The 21,893-nt window shown below is 37.3% G+C and overlaps 1 protein-coding gene across 2 annotated transcripts in view; it reads right to left on the bottom strand.

The window, feature by feature from the left end:
* Positions 1–1,316: 1,316 nt before the first annotated feature.
* Positions 1,317–21,893, bottom strand: part of dlgap2a (discs, large (Drosophila) homolog-associated protein 2a) — a 182,786-nt gene continuing 162,209 nt past the window's right edge. For both annotated transcript variants that reach the window (XM_015039417.1, XM_015039425.1), the window contains 6 exons: positions 16,979–17,364; positions 9,813–9,901; positions 9,227–9,666; positions 9,044–9,135; positions 3,747–3,899; positions 1,317–3,604 (listed from right to left, as the gene is read on the bottom strand). In XM_015039417.1, coding sequence (XP_014894903.1) covers positions 3,398–3,604; positions 3,747–3,899; positions 9,044–9,135; positions 9,227–9,666; positions 9,813–9,901; positions 16,979–17,364 — 1,367 coding nt within the window. In that variant the 3' untranslated portion in view covers positions 1,317–3,397. The remainder of the gene's footprint in view (positions 3,605–3,746; positions 3,900–9,043; positions 9,136–9,226; positions 9,667–9,812; positions 9,902–16,978; positions 17,365–21,893) is intronic.

Below are 21,893 nucleotides of genomic sequence, written 5' to 3'. Positions count from 1 at the left end.
TATTTAAAAATATATATATAAATATATATATATATATATATATATTTTTTTTTTTAAGTATCAAGAATAACAATTTTTATATATATGGCACATAAAATGTTAAATTGTATCACCGGTCTTTACTCTGTTTTAGATTATATTTTTAAATTTTTACCCATATTATGTGTAGAAATGTCCTATCAGATATTACAACCACTTTTTATTGTTTTAGATTTTGAACTACATTCTACCAGGCTAAAACTTTCTCGGTTAGTTTTGTTATAACGGTGAATGTCAAACATTATGTGGTATATATCACCCAATATAATGGCAACGTTGATACTGAAACTAGTTATACTTAAATGACTTTAACTGCTATTGAATTCACACTTTAATAAGGTGACGCAACGCAAACACACAGTAAGGAACTGCTCAGACTTAGTGCTAACGTCATATAATTAAAAGCTCACAGATTTATGGGTATCAGCACAGGTGAAATATGAATATACTTGGCACAATAAAGTCCAACAAAAGTCAAATCCTACGTTTGGTCTTAGCAGCATCTCACCTGTTAAACTTCTTGAAATGAACAATTTCACATTTTCTGATGAAAGCATTCACTTCAACAAGGGAGGTTTGAAAAATATAATTAATATTTTAATCTGAAAACCTATTTAAAGTAGGTCCAATATTTTGATCCAACTCAAAATATTGGCTCAGATTCCCAATCAAAGCATTTAATGATCAGTGTCAGGAGAAGAAAAATTTGGTTTCTGTATTCAGAGGGAGAGAAAGTATAATCTAACCTTAATCTTAATTAATCTCTAAGTAATAGCTTTATTTTGGTTTCCAACTTATTTCTGTTGCCTTGTTTCAAACTAGTATTGATGGTTCACGCTGACTATACTTTTTCTCAGCTCAATTTCTCAATTTAGAGTGGAAGAAATGCATTCAGATACTACTTTTTGAAGTTTTGTGACAGTTATTGAGAAAATATCCATTCAGAGATCAGTTTTAACTTATATTCAATTCTTGTCCATAAACTTCGGATACTAATGCCCAGGACTAACTCTCATTGCAAGATATTAGAAGAGTGAAATGTATTAGCATAACAGATCAGCAGAGATCACATCACGTCATCTCAATGATTTACAGAAGTTTAAATAAAACAAAACATAAAACTATTCATAGAATTAAAAGAGATTTACCCACCAGAAATATCTAAAAATTGGTTGTCATTTATCTTATCATCAGTTGTTCAAAACATAGACCTTTTTAATTATTGTCAACATACACATAAAGCAACATCTGCAATGCCAATTCGACCATACTGTTTGTCTATCGGACCTGGACTCACCACGACAAAAAAAAAAAAAAAAAAAAAAATGGAGACATCCTGCGAGAGAATACCCCAATGGAGCAAAAGTTGTGGAATAGAATATTCTTTCTGACTAGTTTTGTGTTGATTTGGAATGAATCCCCCCTCAAATAGTTATTTTCTGTCTTAGTGGGGAGGAGAAACAGCTTGTTTGAGCATTGTTTCAAGTTATTTCAGTCATTATCCTCATCGTATCCCATTTTACGCAAGTTTTTAGCAATATACTTGTGAAGTTTCTACCGTTTGAGACTTAATATTTGCATCCCCCCTGGGAAATCCTTTGCCCCGGTTTCAGCTTGTTAATTCTGATCTTTTCGTTAGAGGGACTTTGTTATGATAATGCTTGGGGACACTGCCACAGACATGGAGATATGCAGAATATTTGAAAATCAAGAAGCAGTTCATAGCTTAAAGAAATATTGACATTTTGTTTATGTTTTGATGGTTACTTCTTATCAGTCCTCATTAGCTGTGGACTGAAGGCGCAACTCGAAAGTGTTTGGGAAATGATGAAAACTGAGCAGCAAAATTCTATGTGCCTCTGATCATCCAGATATTTCGAAACCAAACATAAGGAGGGGAAAAAAAAACAGCATAACATTCCCACTCACAATTAAAAAAATACAACAGTACTATTATGAACTTGGTTATGTACATTTCCCTTGGAAATATTTAGAATTATATTAAGTGCATAAGTGCATTTGTCTACACATTTTAATCTAAGGAGTTACATAAACTTTCATAGTTTTTTTTTTGTTTCTTCTCTACTGCATTGACATGATGAAAATGTTGGCACAAGACTTGCAGGTTTACAGCTTCAAGTAAATGTCTGAAGGATGGCAACATGAACATTGGATATTTAGAAAACCGCTGTGAAAGGTGCACATTAAACAGCAAGCAGATGTTATTTCTACACCAGGTCACTGAACTTGTGTGCATCTGAATAAAGTAAAATATGATTAAATAAGAATTTTTTTCAAGACATTCATGTCAAAAAGGGAAAAGGTATGTAACATAGATTAAATACAACCCCCACAATGAAGGTAAGCCACAAAAAGTCTTTTTTTATTTTTATTTTTATTTTTTTACCAATCTTCCATTCATCAGAATAACATAAATGGAAAGTTGAGTGGAAGGAAAACTGTGACTGAAAAAGGTACAGTCAAAAATGTCACTATAATATATATATATATTTTAAATTCTCTTACATAATATTCAAAATCTGTTAAATTGATTTTTGGGTTTCATTAGTACAAACCATAATTACCAATTAAGTGTGAAATAATCGGTTTGTGAGTTTCACTTTTTGATTTGAATTACTGAAATAAATAAACTTTTCAATTATATTTAGATTTATTAAGATGCACACCTAAATATTTTATCATGACTAGACATGGAAGAAGGCTGCATTTTTCACATCTAACCAATCAAAAGCTTAGTAAGAATTGCCTGAAGCACCTTGAATAGGTAACCTGTACCATGTGCACATAGTTGAGGTATTTCAAGCATTGGCACTTTTTCAAACTCAACAAATTGGTGATGCTTAGCTGTCGATTAAATCCTGTAAGGACTGCAGAAGCAAAGGTAATCTGTAGAGACTAAAATATAGTGAACGGTTATAAACTTTGACCAATTTTATAGAACTCCAAATAAACACATTGATGTTTAGCTCCAAGATGTGGTTGCTGGTAAGGTTTTCAAAGCTGCACTTTTCTTCCTCTTGAAATGGCACTTTGCAAATGCTGAAAAACTACAGATGTATCCATCCAAGACATGAGAGAGATAGTAGATCTTGATCACCAACAAGCCAACACAAAGATCCAACCCACCCATGTCAGATGTACGTTTTTGGCAATGGAAGTCGAGCCTCGGCACATCCTACAGTCCAGTGATGTTGGTGATGGGCACTGAGGATGGCTATCGGACCGGAGATGGATAAAGGAGGAGTTGAGAGAGAAGCAGTCTAGAAAAAAAGGCTAGTTTTAGAGTTGCTGGAGCACAGGAGCAGGGAAAGGTACAGATCCCTGATCCAACGTTTTCTCAAAGTCTAGTCTGAGCCTCTGGAATATAGATCTCAATGCTGTCCGCTCTCTCCGAGGCTGAATTCTGCCGGAAAGAGGCTGCACGTTTGGCTGCCATGAGCCGCCGGCGTGCCTCCTGCCGGTGCCTGTCAGGGAGGTCCAGGGATTTCTCCCTGGTCACTGCACTCTTCTGTCTTACTGTCTTCTTTGGTACGGGAGCTGGTGGCTGCAGGAAGATGGAGACAATGGTCATAAGTCCCCTTCCCCACCCACAACTTGGATGTGTGTTTTCCTTTTGCTTCCACAAAAAAAAAAAAATAAAAAAAATAAAAAATAAAAAATCACCAAACTGGACTCCGACTTCTTACCTTCTTTTCTGGGCTGTCAATTAGTCGCCAGTTGTTGTTCTTTATCTGCTGCAGCTGGTCAAACTTCATGCTGACGTCGTCAATGGAGAGCTGCAGCAGGTCCCAGAACCCAGCCAGGTCCTGAGAGGTGGGTCGTGGCATGGCGCTAGGGTCCTGGGAAGAAAATACAAGATGCAGGAAATGGTACTTACTGCATTTCAGCGCAGATCCACTAGGTGTCCTTATCAGACTTAAAAAAAAAAAATAAAAATCAGAGTGTAGGGGGACTACCTCTGGCATATTGTCATGGATGAGGTATGAAACAAAAAACTGTCTTTGCCACATTGGTCAAATTAATCATTTGATTTTGCAGATGAAAAGAACACAGATTGAGAGACGCTCCACTGGCCAGGTTCAGGTTTTAGCGAATCATCAATTCCTACTTAATATAGAAATTTGTTTTCTGCTTCACCTTTCGTCACAATAACTCATCCGTATTTTCTAAAGCAGTATAAGACAAAATGATACGTAAAAGAGCAATATCTAATTTGGTGCTAAATCATACTGACAATGTGCCTAAAAGGAATATCATCACAATCCACAGTTTATAAGAACTTTTTCCCGAAACGTAATCCCTGTGTTGTGAACCATCTTCATATCTGTTTAGATGATTCATCACAGCAGATACTTTATCACAAAAGAGCCTGAGGAAAAGCATGTGAGGAATCTCGGTCATGTATGAATCATGTAGGTAACAGGAGAATGATGCAACAGATTGGATATGTTTTACTTCTGAGCCATGATAGGGAATTATCTTAAAAGCATAAATTGTTATTCACTTTGTGAAAATACACTTTTTGTGTCAGTGTCATGCCACAGTATGAATACATTTGGACCTTCTCTGCTTCCAGCTAAAATGATCAAAACTGTTTTCATTTTTTAAATGCCAGAATTAAAGACAGAAAGAGAGGCAGAGAGAGAGAGATTTTATTACTTACTGTAAAGTCAAGAGACCACTTTAAAAGAATTTGGGGGTGGTGGGAGAGGATGGAGAATAAACTCAATTCATCAGCTGAGATAATGCTGTCATCCATGAATTAACTTTTTTTTTTTTTTACTTTAATCAACATAGAAAATAATCTTACAACAGTTCATATCTGCTCTGTCTTCTCAAAACCCCAGTTGATCATGGCAGATGGCCGCTTGTACTGATTCAGCTTCTGCAGAAAGTTTCTTCCTGTCAAAGGGGAGTTTTTCCTCTTCACTGTCACTACAATCATGCTCAGACGGATTGATGTCAGCGACACAATGCAAGTGATATTTCTGCTGTTTCTGTGTGCTCATCCAGGAGGGGTGAATGCTGCAAGTCAATGACTCGAATCTGATGGTAAATAAATCTGATGGTCAGATTAAAAAAATAAAAAATAAAATAAAATAAATAAATAACATAATAATTTCTTTGAATAATTAATTTGGTTTTCTGTGTTGTTTGATAAATAAAATTAATTTCCGTGTATGAGTGATTTAAAGAGGGTAAAGACCCACAAGACGACATTTGTTGTGAATTAGCGCTATATAAACAAACTGAATGGAAATGTGGTCATAACCTTTAAAGGCAGGTCTATCACATGATAAGATAGTTTATGCAAACCTTTTAATTCCTTTTTCTTTCTTTTTTAGAAAATACAAATATATTGTAGTATACCTAACTGAGCAAAAACAGGAAAAGGTCAGTCTATCAATTATGGCTATTTCTACTTTGCATGCAAACTATCTATTTTCAGATTTATTCAATAAGGCTATATATGAAACACAACAAAGATTTGATCTCTAAATCTACAGATCCAAGAGAACTTTCAGATTTTATGTTTCTCACACCCATTTCTATGACAAATAGACATGGCAATTTGATAACCCAGAGATACCTTTTCTTGTGACATTTAGATGATGTGACTGTTGATTTTCTCTTGCTGCTCTATGATGGTTTCATAAAATTCAAAATTCTGTAGCAGAGCTTTGCTTTCTAAAGATTTTCCGGCAACATTTTATGCATAAGCCTGACATGACACTGTCATAAACATCACATAACACCTGTCATTAACATGAAGGAGTCTTCAAAGATGTTTACGAACTGTTGTCTTGAAGTGNCATTTGGTAAATAATGACAATTTTAATGCAAAGTTCTATTAAAACTTGCATTAAATGACCATGCAAAATGTCAACTTTGTATGAAAAGTGCCATTATTTACCGAATGATACTTCATGACAATGGTTATAAACATTCATGAAGACACCTTCATGTTCATAACAGGTGTTATACGATGTTTATGACGGTGTCACTGCAGTCTTATGCACACCCCTTTAAATAAAGTGTTACAGATTCTCCTTTGTCGCCCCTTTTAAACTAATTTTTTTCCCATTTTCCTTTTTCTATTGTGCTTTGAAAAAGCATTTGGCTCCTGACATATTTTGTATGTTTTACTGTTTTGCCACACTTGCACGTTTCAGATCATCATACACATTTTAACATCAGTCAGAGATAAATCCTAAATGTTGTTTTTCAAATGATGACTTCATTTATTAAAAGAAAAGGAATCGAAAGACACCTATGCGAAAAATAAATTGCCCCGCTCGTTAAATCATGAATAAACTGTGATTAACCTTTTAAAAAAAAAAAAAAAAAACTGAGTTCAATTTTTCTCAAGCCTGATTACTGCCAGACCTGTAAAATCAAGAAATCAATTAGAGAGAACTTGTTTGACAGCATGAAATGAGGAGAAACAAGGTCATTGAGATCTATCAGCCTAAAAAATGGCTGTAAAGCCAACTTTAAGGCTTTGGGACTCCGACGAATGACAGTGAGAGGCAATGTGTGCAATGGCCGCTTGTACTGAGTCAGGTTCTGCAGGTAAAAAGCACTGCTGATCAAAAATACCACACGTCCTTTCTCACATTTGGCAAAAAACATCATTATGATCCAAGGGCGTAGGTTCGGTCTAAGTTTTGGTGGGGACTTTTTCATATCCCTTGAATATTAGTCGGGACATGTCCCTACCGTCCCTACCCAAACCTACGCCCATGTTATGATCCGAAAGAAGACAAGAAAGAAGAGCTTTTTGGTGGAATTTATTTACAACAATTCATTTGTTGTAAATAACAGAAAACGTCTGGATGACTTGTCACATTCAGCCATCAGTTAACCTCAACCACACTGGTAATACAGGGAGACTGATGTAAATCTAGAAAGTTCCTGAACAGCTCAGAAAAACTATATCAAGGGTTTGGCCTGGTCTTAGTCTTAACTAAAGGCCAGAGATGATGTTTGAAACCTCTCTAACGACGTAGAAGTAAAACAATTCTGCCAACAGAGATGACCAAAATTCATCCTCAACATACAAAAAACACATCGCTTTTCAAGAGCTCTGAGCAGGGAACAGAATACACTACTCTGGTCTGCAAATGCAAACTGAATGCCTGTGCACGCCATGTGCTTTACTATGCACATTAGATGCCAAGTTTAAAACATCCTAAGGTTTCCAGAGTTGTGAGATTTAACTTGAATTGGGAGTTTTAAGGGTTGGCTTTGAATATTAAGCTGTTCAGCTCCTCCCAATCAAGCACTTAAATATGCTGTCTGTCTTTGAAACATTTCAAATAAGACCCTCAGAAAGTTAATTGAGGAGTTCAAGAGGAACCGAATTAAAATTTGATTTCTTTTTAAGCCTCTAGTTTGTGGGGGATTTCAGAGATGAAGTCAAAATGTAGCGATTTTTATTACATATAGTAGATTTATGCGGTCAGACCTTTTTAACTAAAGTAAATTATTCCCTAAACTTACATAACACTGTCTCTTTTAGCAGGAAAATTACTTGCCTTTTCCTGTAAGGCTGCTTCAGACCATCTAATCCCCAGTTGCCATTCCTTCCGAATAAGTGTTTCCTGCTGCATACTGCAAAAAAACAGCAACTCTATCTCTCATAACCCCAAACCAGCTTCATCTAAAACGTTGCCTACCTGACTGTGTTCTGTGAAACAACTTACAAAGAGCACAAGTATAAAAGAAGAATCTCCAAAAATCTTGTGCACGGTACAGGCTATGAAGCACACGTTCATTTCAAAGCTAAATTACTAATTGCCCACCCACCCATGTTCCTATTGGCGTGATTTGAAAATGCTCAAATAAATAAGATGGAATCCTATTGACGGACAATGTCGCTTAAATCAATATGTTCTATATTCAGGCAGCTGTTACATGCAGGTAAAGTACTAAATGTCTGAAATGGGGTGGGAGTAAAGATTGTGAACTTACATGACTGCATCTAAAGACAGAATATCTTTTTTTAATTGCAGTCCAGTCCTTTAGTGATCCTTTAATTTAAGAATGTGAAGTGATTAATGCGTTATGAATAAAGTTGCACAGTCAGATTCTCAAAAGTTCAATCTAGACTTCGTTAATCAGTGTTACAAAACCCAGTGTGACCCATTTAAAGCCAACATGTCAAATGCTGCAATAGAAAAGTAAAAGGTTTTCTACCGAGAAATTAAAGAGCTTATATTTTAATTTTCACAACTTTTTCCTTTTAACTGTGTTCAGGCCTGTATCTCAAGATAGTTATTCTAATTTCAATGTCAAATCAAATTAACCCAGTTAACCTAACCCTTGGCTGTTAAGCCAAGTCAAGTGGGGATGGACAATACTGTCATTAAGTGTCAGAAAAAGTGAAAAACAAAAACAATAAAACAGAAAAAGCGAGAACAAGTTAGTCAAGAACATTGTGTTGATGCTGTTTTTGGAATGCTGAACTCAGACGCCAACTCATAACACCATAGTTGCTCAAGATAAGATGTTAGCTAAGTATCCAATTTGAATTCTTGATTCGCAGGGTGATTTATCCAGTAAGAAGAAAATCAGGAGAAATGCTGTCTGAGAGTCCAAGCAAGGAGACTTAAACTGTCACTCCCAGCAATTACTTATGTAATTTACCACAGAGGTTATTGAATGCTTGTGCATTCAGGCAGATATTTTCCAGTTCTGATCGGCATTGTTATTGTTATCTCTAAGGGAGGTCAGCAACTCCTTTTATCAAAATACTTTATATTTGTAGGTCATGCAAATAATTGTGGAAGTTTCTCCTTTTTTCCACACAGTTAATGAATTAAATCATTCAGGATTTCTCAGTTTTGATGCATTAAATTGTTATGTGCTCTTTAGCGTGTTTAAATTATAAACATGCTTTTTAGCATGCCTCTCATTTGAAAAAGAGCACGCAGAGCTTAGTATGACTAGTTGACATCTCTAATACATAACGTTGTCTTACCAGATTTTGCTGACACAGCCAGTAAAATTGTTGAAATTTCTGAGACATGAGCAGCTGAGCACTTCCCACTGCACTTCGAATTTTACCTAAAACTGAAGAAGAGACACAGCGTGATATGTTTTCATTACAATCCACTGAGGACCCCTTGGTTCATGCTTAACATGTAAAGCATGGAATGCTTACGTTCCTCTGAGAGGTCGTTCTCCTCAGCTTCTGCCTCCATCTCTTTACACCAGGCTTCCATCCTCTTGGTCTCCGTGTGGAGCAGCTGCATGAACCAGCTTCCATCTCTCCGGAGGGACGGAGACACCCTTCCCGACTCACCTGCCGAGGCTGCACTCTCCCGTGGGGACGGGGGCTCTAGCTGCCAGCTTGTCTCGCTGGTCGTCTCGCGTGGACTGGACGGCTCAGCGGTGGTGCGGTAGTCGTCACGGTAGCTAAAGAGGCCTTGCGTACGGACAGTGCGCACCGCTCCGTATTGCGTAGGCGTACTGGGCTCTGAGTGACGCTGAAAGCCCCCACCAAACTGCAGACCTTTGTCTTCCATGGTGGGAAAGCCCTCCAACTCCAGGTCAGCTTGAACAGCTGCCGTCACACTGTTGGAGCGTTTGAACCTTCCCTGTCTGAAAAAAAAAGCAGAAGATGAATGAAAATCAACAAAATTACATGTAATGGCAGTGAAAACAGGGCTAGCATTTATTATAGAGAGCTCAAACATCAAAGGCAGAATTTTTCTAATAATGTAACAACCTAGGAACCATTAGCTCACCCTTTTTTGTCATCTTCCACCTGGATCCCGACAGAGTGATACTCCCGTGAGCCTTTGCTTTCAGACTCCGAGTCCGTGGCTGCTTCCACCTTGGTTGAAGAAACGATAAAAACCAACAGTGCTTCTCATTATGTGAGCTGCCATTCCCCTGTGCCTCCGGGTTTATTGGGTTGGGACTGGACTGAGCAACTTAACTGTACATGGCACGTCAGAAAGTAAACATTGTATGATTTATGAGAGGCTGCAAAGGCTAAAAGACTGCAGAGGGTTGCTACTATGGACTGTGGGTTTGTGCAGAATTTAATCGAAACAGGAAATGTTATATCAGACAGCAAAAAGTAAATTGCAGCTGCGGGTTTATGGTGGGTTGTTTCCAGATTTTCAGAAAAATGGCTCAGTAATCACTACGAGTCATTTTCATCTTTGAGAGTCTGAATTTTATGAGGGCGTCACCTACGGCGTCTCTCTTCTCTCCTCACACCTGAGCGACTGCTGGATGCTTTTATTTTACTGAAACATTAAGTCCAACTTCTTTTTCACCGGGTAACAAATGCTTTCTCCTGCAGTCAGTGGCAGAGCGCAGGAAGCATTTCCTGCTAAGATTAGCAGCTGGGAATCATGCACGCTCACACTTAAATTATCATAATCACTTAAGCATTTTGTGTTGTTACAGCCACAAACTTCTGTGTATTTTCAATAGACTGTAAGGGTGAGCAACAAAATGTAATGTGATGTGGAAACTCAAAGGATACAACCCTGATTAGATACATCGTATAAAACCACTTTTTACTGCTATAATAGAATGAATCTGTGGACAGAAATGTTTGAGTCTCCACAGATCCTCAATTGAACTTAGTTCCTGACTTTGACTAGGCTATTACGACGCACAAATATTTCCTTCATCTAAACCATCTCATTGTTGTTCTGGTTGTATGTTCACTGCAGAGATATCATGGGCTGCTTTTGTGATTAATGCTCGCCACGCCTACCCTGTCACTTTCGGTGCGAGACTTATGCCTTGGGAGGTTTGTTGTTGTGTCATGTTGGTCCTATTTTAAAACGATTAATTGAACAGTGCTTTGTGAGATGTCCAAAGCTTAGGGCATATTTTACCCACTTTAAAATTTCTATGCCAGTGTTTCCATGAGCTGTCTAATGTCTTCCTTGCTCTACATGAGGCTGTTTGTTTACTAATGTTCTCTAACATTACACAAATCAATGAATGTTGTGTGGTGTCATTGTTGGCTGTTCTCAACAAGCATGTGGAGACTGTCATAAAAACACTACAAATTTGTAGTTTGATGGGTTAAACTAACAAGGATCAGCTATTTTTGATGAAATTTATGATAATGCCTTTTAGAGTTTTGAAAATAATGCCTAAGATATAAAGAATAGGCAACAACTTATGATCTACCAAATACATAAAGGAGGCAGGAAGTTTTTTTTTTTTTTTTTTTTTTTTTTAAAGGGAACTCAATACCAAATGATTCAAACTTACAAAGAGCTTTTTCTTAGATTTAAAAAAAATGTTTAGTGCCTCGTTCACACAAGTTTTTTGTTGTATGTTAAATTAAATATCTGCTGCTCTTTTCTCTCTCTTCAGACACACACAACAACGATCATATCTAGGGCAACGTGGAGTTCAGTTTCTTGCTCTGAGTGTCTATGACACTGAGATGCCACTAACGTTGCAGTTGGTGAATGACCACTGAGTCTCCTAGCAGCATTCCTTGAATGAAGAGGACTTACAGTTAGCAGATGTTCAGAAGGAAGCACAGAGGTGTACACATTTATTTAAAAGTAACTTACATGTTTTATTATGTTATTCAAAAATGCCTGTGGTTAATTCAGGCTGTGAAAGAGAGTATGACCTGAGGCAGAGAACAGAAAGGATGAGCCGATTAATTGTTTGCAGGATTTTGGAAATGTTTGTGCTCAGGGAAGAATCAATATTCTGTGGGGAATGCACACAGAGGCAGTTGTTCAAGTAGGGCACACCTCGATAATTTGCTAATATTAAATTAGTCAGAATTCTGACTAATTTAGCTCTTTGGCTAAATTAGTCAGAATCTAGTTTAGATCTCAGATTTTGTTTAGAAAGAAATAATATATGCGGGTTGGTGGTGGCAGGGATAAAGCGCGCGGCCCATGTACGCGGCTATCATAAGTTCAAGTCCTGGCTTGTTGACCTTTGCCGAACGTCTTCGTCCCCTCTCACAAGCTGCTTTCCAGTCCACTCACTGTCAAATAAAGGGCACTAAAGCCAAGAAAACCCCTGAAAAAAAAACAAAAAACGACCTATCTTGCCTTAATACTTGCTTTCGATACTTTCATCTGTTGCCATGATTACATTCTCTTTGTGTGTCTTCGAAGACGGCCCAGAGATTGTAAACACCTTATACAAGCTGCTAAACAAAGTTTAAAATATGACTTCAATAATTATTTTGTCTTTTAAAATAAACGTATCATCTTATTTATCAGTTGACGCTGTCACCCAACTCTTATTATAAATGGTTAATTTATTTTTTTTAATTTACATGACTAGAAAACAAATCTTTTGAATGCTTCTGTTATACTTCCTTGCTTTGTAGTTCTTAAAAAGAAGTCAGAATCAGCCAGATTGGTTAGCATCAGCATGTCAAAGCTTTAAAAAGCACAAATATTGGAAACTGGCCTCAAAATTCTGATCAGTGTTGTTCCAATTTATCATGATTCACAATTGTACCGATCCAACAGCGTTTGCAGACTAAAACACTCTTTATCACACCATGTCGCACTCCCTGCAGTCTAAATCCAAAATCATCTTCTCTCTCACTTTAAATATGTCTCTTCGCAATTTCTTTCTCTTGTTCTTTGTTGCTCATCACTTCCCAAATTATGTCTTTCACCACTCTTTGTGAAGCATTCACATTAATTTCCTGCTGCCACAGTCTTTCTTCTTTCTCTGCAGACTGACAGACATTTCTGTTTGTCATTTGGATATTTTTTTCTTCTGTTCAGCCTAAAGAGTCTTTTCTTTCTCTGTGACAGAACCAGCAACGGTTTAAAAACGGGTAACAAATAAAAAAAAGCTGATGTTTTTAATCCAGATATTAAGAGAAAAAATGTAGTTTTGCAAGTTTTATTGGACGTTCTGGAGCCATATTTTGACAGTTATTTTAATAGTAGTGAGTGTGTTGTATATCACTAGCATCCACACACTCCTGGCTTCTCCTGGGTAAATAAAGTTGGTATGTCCCGACTTTATTTAGGATCAAAAACAGTGCATGCAATGCAGTCGCAAGGCCAGCACTGTTTTTCCTACTGCCAAGCATAATTACTCTGGTAATTCCCAGGCATGTGTTGACATTCATGTCAACTGGAGTTAATTTGTCTAATATTTGGTTCATGGAAAAAAAAGCCTTCTCAGCCGTTTGGCAGCCTCTTGCTCTCTGTCATGGTGCTAACATTTGGCTCAAAACACATCATGCTGACATTACTTTAGGATAATTATGGCTGCATGTCTTTTATGCAAACATTTTTACCCTAACTTTCATTTCTACAACATTTGGCAAAATAATCCAAAACAAATGGATGAATCACTTTAAAGCATTGCAATAGGATTACTGTGATCGAAGAGCTCTGGTAAACAACAGTGGGTGCGTCCATTGAAGGCATATATACCATCTTGCAAAATATTCAGTAACCTTAAGAGATTACAAAATTTCATTTAATTGACATAGTAAATAAATACAAATAAAAGTCTGAGAAGTGTAAAGTGTGTTTGTATTCTCTTCAGTTAAACCTGTAAGGCTAATGGGGTATATCTCTAGTGGCCAGAGACTGAATTTAATTTTTCCATTCATTTTTGCAAAATATCTCAAGCCAAGTCAAATAAGATGGAGACCACCTATGAACATCACTTTTCAAAACACATTTCTTCTGAATTTAGGTCTTAACTTTGACTGGACCCTTCAATTATGATGTATGCTTTGACCTAAACTATTCTTCTCTATTTCTGGTTGTTGGTTTAGGGTTATTGTCCTGCTAGAAGTTTAACCTCTGCCCTATCTCAAGTCTCCTGCAGTCTGTACTATAGTTTAATCCCCACAGCAAATGCTGTAAGTGTTCAAGATGAAAGCACAAAAAGTTCAGTTTCTGTTTTATATGAGTGGATCTTTGCAGTTCCTCCAGATTTGCAAGGCTCATGGAATAGCTGTATTTACAATAATAATAAATTGCAGATAGACCCTATTTACTATTTGATTTCTTAAGGAACTGGATTACACTGCACTTTATTTAGGATATCAAGTAAAAAAAGGGATGAATATAAATTCATGTAGCATCATTCAAATTCTTATTTGTAACAATATTAACATATGTCTTCCATTTTAAAATGATCTGCTATTTTGTGTTGATCTAAGACATAAGATCCAAATAAAACACATTTAAGGTTGTGTTTGTATTGTGACAACATGTGGAAACTCACCCTTTGGAATGAAGCGGTCAGTGTTTAAGTTGGGGAGTGACATTTTTGAAGATCTATTTTGTATTCTGTTGGGTGTCTCAGAGAAGCTGTTAGCGAGGAGGAAATGAGTGTGCGGCAGCTTGCTGAGGTGACCTCCATTACTTTGTTTTAGACACAGAGCAAAGTCTTGCTCATGAAAAGAGAATGAGGGCTGATGAAAGACAAAACAGGCAGGGAGCTGTGCGATTTATGTCCAACAGGATTACTTACCCTAAAGGTGCTTTCGTGCACGTACGCAGAAACACTTAGGCATGCACACGCTTTCACACGCACGGTCTCAGTGATCACAGTCACAGTGACAGAACAGGTGTAGAAGAATATGAGCATCAGCAGAAAGATAAACACCTGGCGACTTTTTCAAGCTTAAGTTTCAACCCCTCTGTTTACATGACCTCATCACGACGGTGCCAATTAAAATAGTTTGCTGAGAATGTAATTGTTTTGCAGTTTAAAGACAGGAAAAGTGCAGAGAAAGTGGCTTTAAAGTGGCCCCTGTGGGAGGCCCTGTGGAAAGCAAAGGGAGGACTGTTGTCCATGAGGTTAAAGATTTCATTATTAAACTGGCTGACCTCTTACAGGATACAAATCAATCCAAAAGAAGGTGAATTTGTGCTGATTACACCACAAGTGGAAGGGAAGGCTGAATGTCTATATGGAATGATGAAGAGGTCAGCAGGGGCTCCCAGCTACGCATTGATGTTTGAAACTCCAAAGGAGTCCCTGCTGTTGTATTTAAGTCTTTTTAAAAATATTTTTTTAAAGAAAACAAAGCTTTTAAGAAAAAAAGGAATTCTCAACTTGAAAATACTCTAATAAAAACAAAGGACAATGAAATAAGAACATTCTAATATTTACTGTCATTCTAATAGTGATGTCAGGTTTATTGACCAGAAATGTACTTGGAAAAAAAAATCCAGAACATTTTGAGTTGTGGCCAATAATCCATGCTTCATGGTGTGCTTTAATTCAGCATACAATTTAAAACCAATACATGCTGACATGTGGTCTAGTGGAATTTCATTAATTTCCCTCGTTAGAGCCGCAAACAGGATTAAAGGAGATTTGTTGCACTGAAGATTAATGTGACCTAATATTTGAGAATACAAAAATGGAAGTTCAGCTCAGAGTGTCGTTGTGCTTATCATGTTCTGTCTCTATTTGATCAGGATTTCAGTCTTGGATCTGCTAGAACATCTCTCTTTTGTTTGTATGTAAATTAACGAGCCCCGCATGAGTTGGTGGGATTACGTCAAAATACTCTGAATGAGCAAAATGTCTCTGCTAGATATTCACTAAGCATCATTCAAGCAAACATGAATAGCAGGATCAACTGACTTTCAACGAAATATTCATTAACTGACTGGTGCCCTTAAGGGAACATCTGGCAATCAATAGACTTAATGTAATTTGGGTGTTAAATCAATCTTGAGTAACGGACATTCTGGGAAAAAGAAGGCCATTACTTTGATTTCATTAGCACAAACTTCAAGAAATTCAGAACCTCCTGGCTAAGTTTGATAGAGCAGTGTTGTTGTTGTTTTTTTTTTTCACACACTCATTTCAATGGTTTTATATAAAACCGAATGAAGCCAAGCAGACCGGGCATTCAGTTCATACTTTTACATTGTTAAAATGTGAGAGTTCTCTGCAAAGAAGGAAAGGGGGGAAAAAAAACAGGAAAAACAAAGAAGGGATATTTATATATCAATTTCAACATTAATATAAGTAAGGAGAGAATGAAAACCACAATGCAGAAAGTATGGAAGAAAAGAATAAGGGGGAGGATGAAGGGAACTAGACAGAATAAAGACAATAATGAGAAATTAAATATTAATAGCAGTCAAAGCATCCATTTCCTTCATAGATGACCAGATGATAATTAAAAAATAAATTGTTCTGAAAGAAAAGATGTTCTGAAAGAAAAGTAACATGACGAGGAAGAAAACTGTGAATTCCACACCACTGATCCCAGTTTACACACACTATTAAAATGCGAGACGTATTTAAAAAAAAAAAAAGACTAGACTTGATATTCCAAAACTCTCCTTCATTGTTCTAATGCTAAGACTCATGTAACATCAAACCATGTAACTCACGTAAGACTCAAAATGGTGGCAAATAGAGCAAGATAAGAAAATGTGACAGTAGCTTTAATGAAAAACATCTCGCCTTTTGATTGTGTCTTCAAAGCAACACAAGTCGTTTACGTCAGTAAAATCCACCCTAAGTACAGGAGGAAGATAACAGTCGGAGATCATCAACACATACAACTTGAAAAACCTCTAAATATAGGTACGAATTACCTTAAGGTGATAAACAGAGCACAAGAGAAATTGTGCGGTTGAATCATCTGTGTGGTTGAAAACAACGAGGGAAGGGCAGAGTTATTAAGGGAGGAGTGAATGAAACAATGAGTATACTACCATTCACCCAAAGCTGCTCCAGCATGCATTGAATCTTAATTAAATGGTTTGCGGAGAGATGACTCACTCTTGCTATTTTTAGCTGCACAGAGGACAGCACTGTTTCTCTGCTGAATTTATGAGTGTGATACTTCTCTGGATTATTAAAGCTCTGCATAATTTAGAGTTGAGAATTGATGGACTCGTGTGATCAAGAGAGGGATGTTTGTGCTGTGCATATTTGTCTGATGACTGACCTGTATCCCTATAGAGGACCGTGGGGTTTTCAAGTACTCTTCAGCCTTGGACACCAGGATTGCCTTGTCACAGGTGAGCACTGAGCTGTGAGAGTCTGTGGATGGATGCCTTTTCCCTGCCATGATTCCAGCTGCCTCCATGGCTATTGTCACGGCCTTGGTGCTGTCCAGGCTGTCGGTGGAGTTATAGAGGGCCCTTCCTGGCGTCAGCCCAAGAGCGAGGCCATCGGGGGCCCACAGGCCGCCATGAGGGTGCCGCCCCTCGTGGTAGGCGTCCTGGGTGGATTCAGTGCTGCTCTGGGCTGTGATGGAGATGAGCGGTTTAGAGGTGGTGCGGGGCGGTACTGGAGGGGGGGTCTTCTTGTAGCTCGGTGTGTAGGTGATGGCTAAAAAAGATAGGGGGATATTTTTTTTTAAGCCAGTGATCAAATAATTATCCAGGAACAAATTATTGTTTTATTAACAAAGAACAAAAATACTCACATTGTACTTGGAACCTTTTCAGTAAAACATATTACCGTAAAATATGCTGCCTGTTCTTGTTAATGTTATCTATTAGAGTTACTCATATATTAGTAATGTGCATTTAAATAGTTGGACTCAATCAAAAAGTATCTAAAAACTCTGTAATCTATAGGCAATATTGCAACTACACAAAAACCACACACCTGATGCAATACTCTTGAATAAATGAGTGGAACAAACAGATTGATTTCACACCACAGTATTGCACTCTTTCCTGTTCTACAACTTGTGGTTTTGTAAGCTGAGAAATGAAAGGTGTTTCCATGATGTTCTATGACCTGTAACCAGATCTGAATTTCTAACCAGGATTGTTTGCAATTTAATCTCAGGCATCAGGATACACATGCTTTCCTTAAATATTGAGATGTCTAAGGAACATGCTTTCTTTCAATACTCAGATATTTAAAGAAATCATGTGAATGACTCGTTTAATATACTGAAAAACAAAAGAAACGTAGATGAAAAAAAACATGCGGATGACAACTCGAATACAAAGCTCCTAGTTAAAGTCGGACATATTGTACATTAGAATTTATCCAGAAAGGTGAGAATGAAATTTTAGTTTTTCTTTAAATGGATTTTGAATGCTTACTTCAATTCAGAAACACAGCAAATGCACTGGTATCAGGCAATTTATATATAAAGATTGTGCATTTTACCTTTGCTGAAACTGATCTATTCTTGCAGCGTTTCAACTAAAACATGTTGTAAGAATTTTTTAAATGAAACGCTCTTGCAACATGCTTAATTTAATTGTTTATAAAACAACAAAATTCCTAATTTTACATCTCTTCCTGGTTAACATGTGAGAAACATGCTAACCATGTTTCTCACACATGTATCAGTGAGGATTTTGTGTTTTAAAATGAACCTTTATCTCTATCTTTCCTTATTTAACAATACACGAGAGGGAAAAAAAATGGTTGGAAGTATCATTAAAGTAATGAGAAATGTAATGAGAAAACATGGAAATCAGGCATGAATGATGGTGGAAAAATCAGGGGATGCAATAAATAGCACCCGTACAGACGATCCTGCTCAAGGAAAGCTGACAACTCTCGTCTTCTTACTTCGTCCATTTGCTGACAGACAGAAGAGGGATTATTTTTTGAAATGCAAATGAGAGGCTGAAGTTAATCTTTAGGGTGACAGACTGATGAACAGATCACAAACACATTCTGTCTTTATTTTCCAACTCTGATATAAAAGCTCACGCAGTGGAGTTTCATCCTGAAACATTTAAAGCAGAAGTACGCTTCATGCATTTTTGATCAAAGCTTAAAGAGTGTTTAGTTTCTCCACTCTGAACCAAAGACAGAAGGAAAATTACTCATTGAAGTTTATATTGTGGGTTCATCATTTTTGGTATGGATTTAAGATGTGGTTATCATTTTATTTTTTTTTTTCTGTTGATGCATCACACAAATCTGTTGAAAAGACCTTTGTTAATCTCAAACTCCAAGCAAGCTTCAAAAAAAGCTGTGGTGCTGAATTAATAGCATTACAACCTAATTACAATGCTGACAGAACACTATAATTACAACATAAGCAAATTGTGCCAGAAAAAAAAGTGTTCTCTGTTTTGTAATAAACAAATGGACTTTTTTTTTTACTGTGAAAATGAAGCCCTCTAACAACCTTTGGCCTTTTGTTCACCTGTATTTTTAAAGTCAATACATAATCTGCTCTGTGCAGCGTATTTTGCTCTAAGCCGTTAATGACTCATATTGCCAAAATGAACTTTTTGTGGATGCAGCCATGCATGCTAAAGAAAACAAAAATAGACAGCCACACAAGGTAGACTGGGGATTTTGAGGGCAGGAAAAAGCAGATACGTTGGAGTTTTCATCCGCTTGAGCATGTTTGTGCACATGACAGCTAGAGAGGATATATTTGGGAGTGTGGAACGATCCGGGGAGGAAAGTGATGACCCGTTCTGAGGGCATGATTCAGCAGGAGGACAGAAATAGAGCCATTATTAGCCAAAGAGTCATGCAAAGGGTAGTCATAATTCCTGTGGCCCTCTTGGCCGGGGCATTACTACTCAGCATTTAGATGAACAGAGCTTGGCCACAACTCAAACAAATCCCTCTGAAAGATAGACTATACATTGCTTTGCAACAGTATTCATAGACCTTGAACTTTTCCATATTTTGTGATTGTACAACTGGCAACTCTAACACATTTTTAGGGAATTTTAAGGAAAAAAAGAAAAAGAAAAAGTGCAAAAGAAAAAGCAAACTGTTTTTAAAAATCTTCAGATACAAAAAAATATGCATTTGTATTAAGTTGTTCTCACTTTGGTACACATAAATAAATTCAGCTGAAACAATTGCATTTAGAACTTATCTAATCAGTAAAAGAAGTCCCCCTTTTTTGCGATTTTATCTCACAATAAACTCAGCTTGAGTTTTCCATGGATGGACATGTGGAGTATTTTTGAGTAGAGAAATGGGCAAAGAAATGTGTATAATGTACCTGTGTATTTCCTTTCTAATTTCTAATTTGTGGAGGTACATGACAAAGTCTGCAGCAGAGATCCAGTGAAAGGTGGTTTTGCAAAGTATTGACTCAGTAGGGCTGAAAACAAATGCACATCACACTACATTTAGTGAATTGCACTTTTGTTTGTATCATAAAACAACATAAGAAACAAGGAGTTTTATGTTATATATTTAAAAATGAATAATTTAGCAAGACACTTAAAATGTTTGAAATAGAGCACTGGGGAGTTTTAAGGAGAGTCAAAATACTCAGTGTGAACACCATTTGAATGATCTCCCTGCATCGCCAGTGAAACCTGACACCAACATCTACCACTGTGCCAGATGTTCTGGTTAAACGAAGACACACAGGTGGTGATTCAAACACTCCATCACTTTTCAGATCCCTCCATCTATCAGGCCTGCCTCGTATACCAGCACAGGTGTCAGGTTTTGGGGTGGTTGTGCTAGTGGAGGGGAGATGAGTGTCAGGTCATTAAGTGTCTCTTTCTCTTCCCATTTGTATTTATCACTACAAAAGAAATATGGGGCGCTTGTTTTGCAACGGGCTGGCTTTTAAGGATATTCAGGTGACCTGGAGGAGGTGGAAGATGGATGGTAGACTCCATTATTGGCACAATCACGAGCACTGCAGACAAAAACAATAAGCAAAGTAACTCAAAAATAGCCATGACATATAAATCGCAGACTGCATGAGTCATTACTCAAGCTTACTTAACCAACTCGGGACGGCTGAGGAATTTTTTAAAGTAAGTAACACAGTGATGAATCACTGTTTGCAATAAAACTGCAAATATAATTTTGTTGCCAGTCTCTCTTGCAGACAACAGGGAGGTTATTTACTGTCCTAAAATTCTTTATAATGTTGAACAAGTGTTCAACTGCATTTCTTTTGGGTCCCTTAAATACTGCATCTACGCAGGACGTGTAAGCGTCTTTATGTCACAGGTTACATGCATGACAAGTAGATAGATTACGATAGGGGGAGGCTCACAGCATTTAGTGCTGGGTGTTCCAGTGATATGGCCGATGTTAGTTGTGCTTAAAAGAGGCTGGAAGACAATGCAATCATAAATAAGTCTAATGTAATGACAGAAGAGAAAGCATTCTCGGCCATTATATCTGTCAAGGCTAAACTCTCTGAGTCAGACACTTTTATGTGTCAATAGGAATCAGACTTTCACCCACAAAATAGCAGCACAAAACAATGGTGAGCCCCACTACTGCAGGTTGAGGAATATAACATTGCCAATATGGAAAAATGGTTGAACTGTTCTTGAACAGCGCTTTATCTAGTCTAGAAGACTCCAAAGGGCTTTACACTACATTTAGTCATTCATCCATTCTCACACACACACACAACCACATGCTGATGGTGGTGAGTTAGTACATTGTAGCCAAAACTGTACAGTCTGACAGAGGCGAGGCTGCCAGGCACTGGCGACAGCAGGCAAGGCGGTGAAGTAACTCCAACTGTACTGTCTCCACTGTTGCTCTAACAGATAATGAACGGTAACATCATAACAACCATTTCACTATATCAGTTGTAACTACTCTTCCCTATTGTTGGTTAGGACTTGAGAAGGGAATGACTAACTTTAAAGTTTCGTTAAACTATACAAAAGTAAGAATGCCTGCTTTTGTAACAAAACAAAAACATGAAATTAAGCAAGTATAATGCTTCATATCTAGGGAACGCTGAATGTAAATGGATTTATCACACAAATTATCCAAGTTAAGATAAAATATGAGGCTGCAGATGTTAACAAAATAAGCCTTGTTTGGGAGAAAAAAAGAACCGGCTTTCTGAAAAAAGCTGAACTTCCCATCACTACAACTACCACTCAGTTTCTTATAAGTCAATCAATTTAAAGCTTTAAGAAAAA

This window comes from Poecilia latipinna, unplaced genomic scaffold (genome assembly GCF_001443285.1).
Source record: "Poecilia latipinna isolate Pla-1442-1.1 unplaced genomic scaffold, P_latipinna-1.0 Scaffold28, whole genome shotgun sequence".
Taxonomy (NCBI): Eukaryota; Metazoa; Chordata; class Actinopteri; order Cyprinodontiformes; family Poeciliidae; genus Poecilia; species Poecilia latipinna.
The sequence above is the reverse complement of the archived record's forward strand: the minus strand, read 5'-3'. Positions and strand labels throughout refer to the sequence as shown.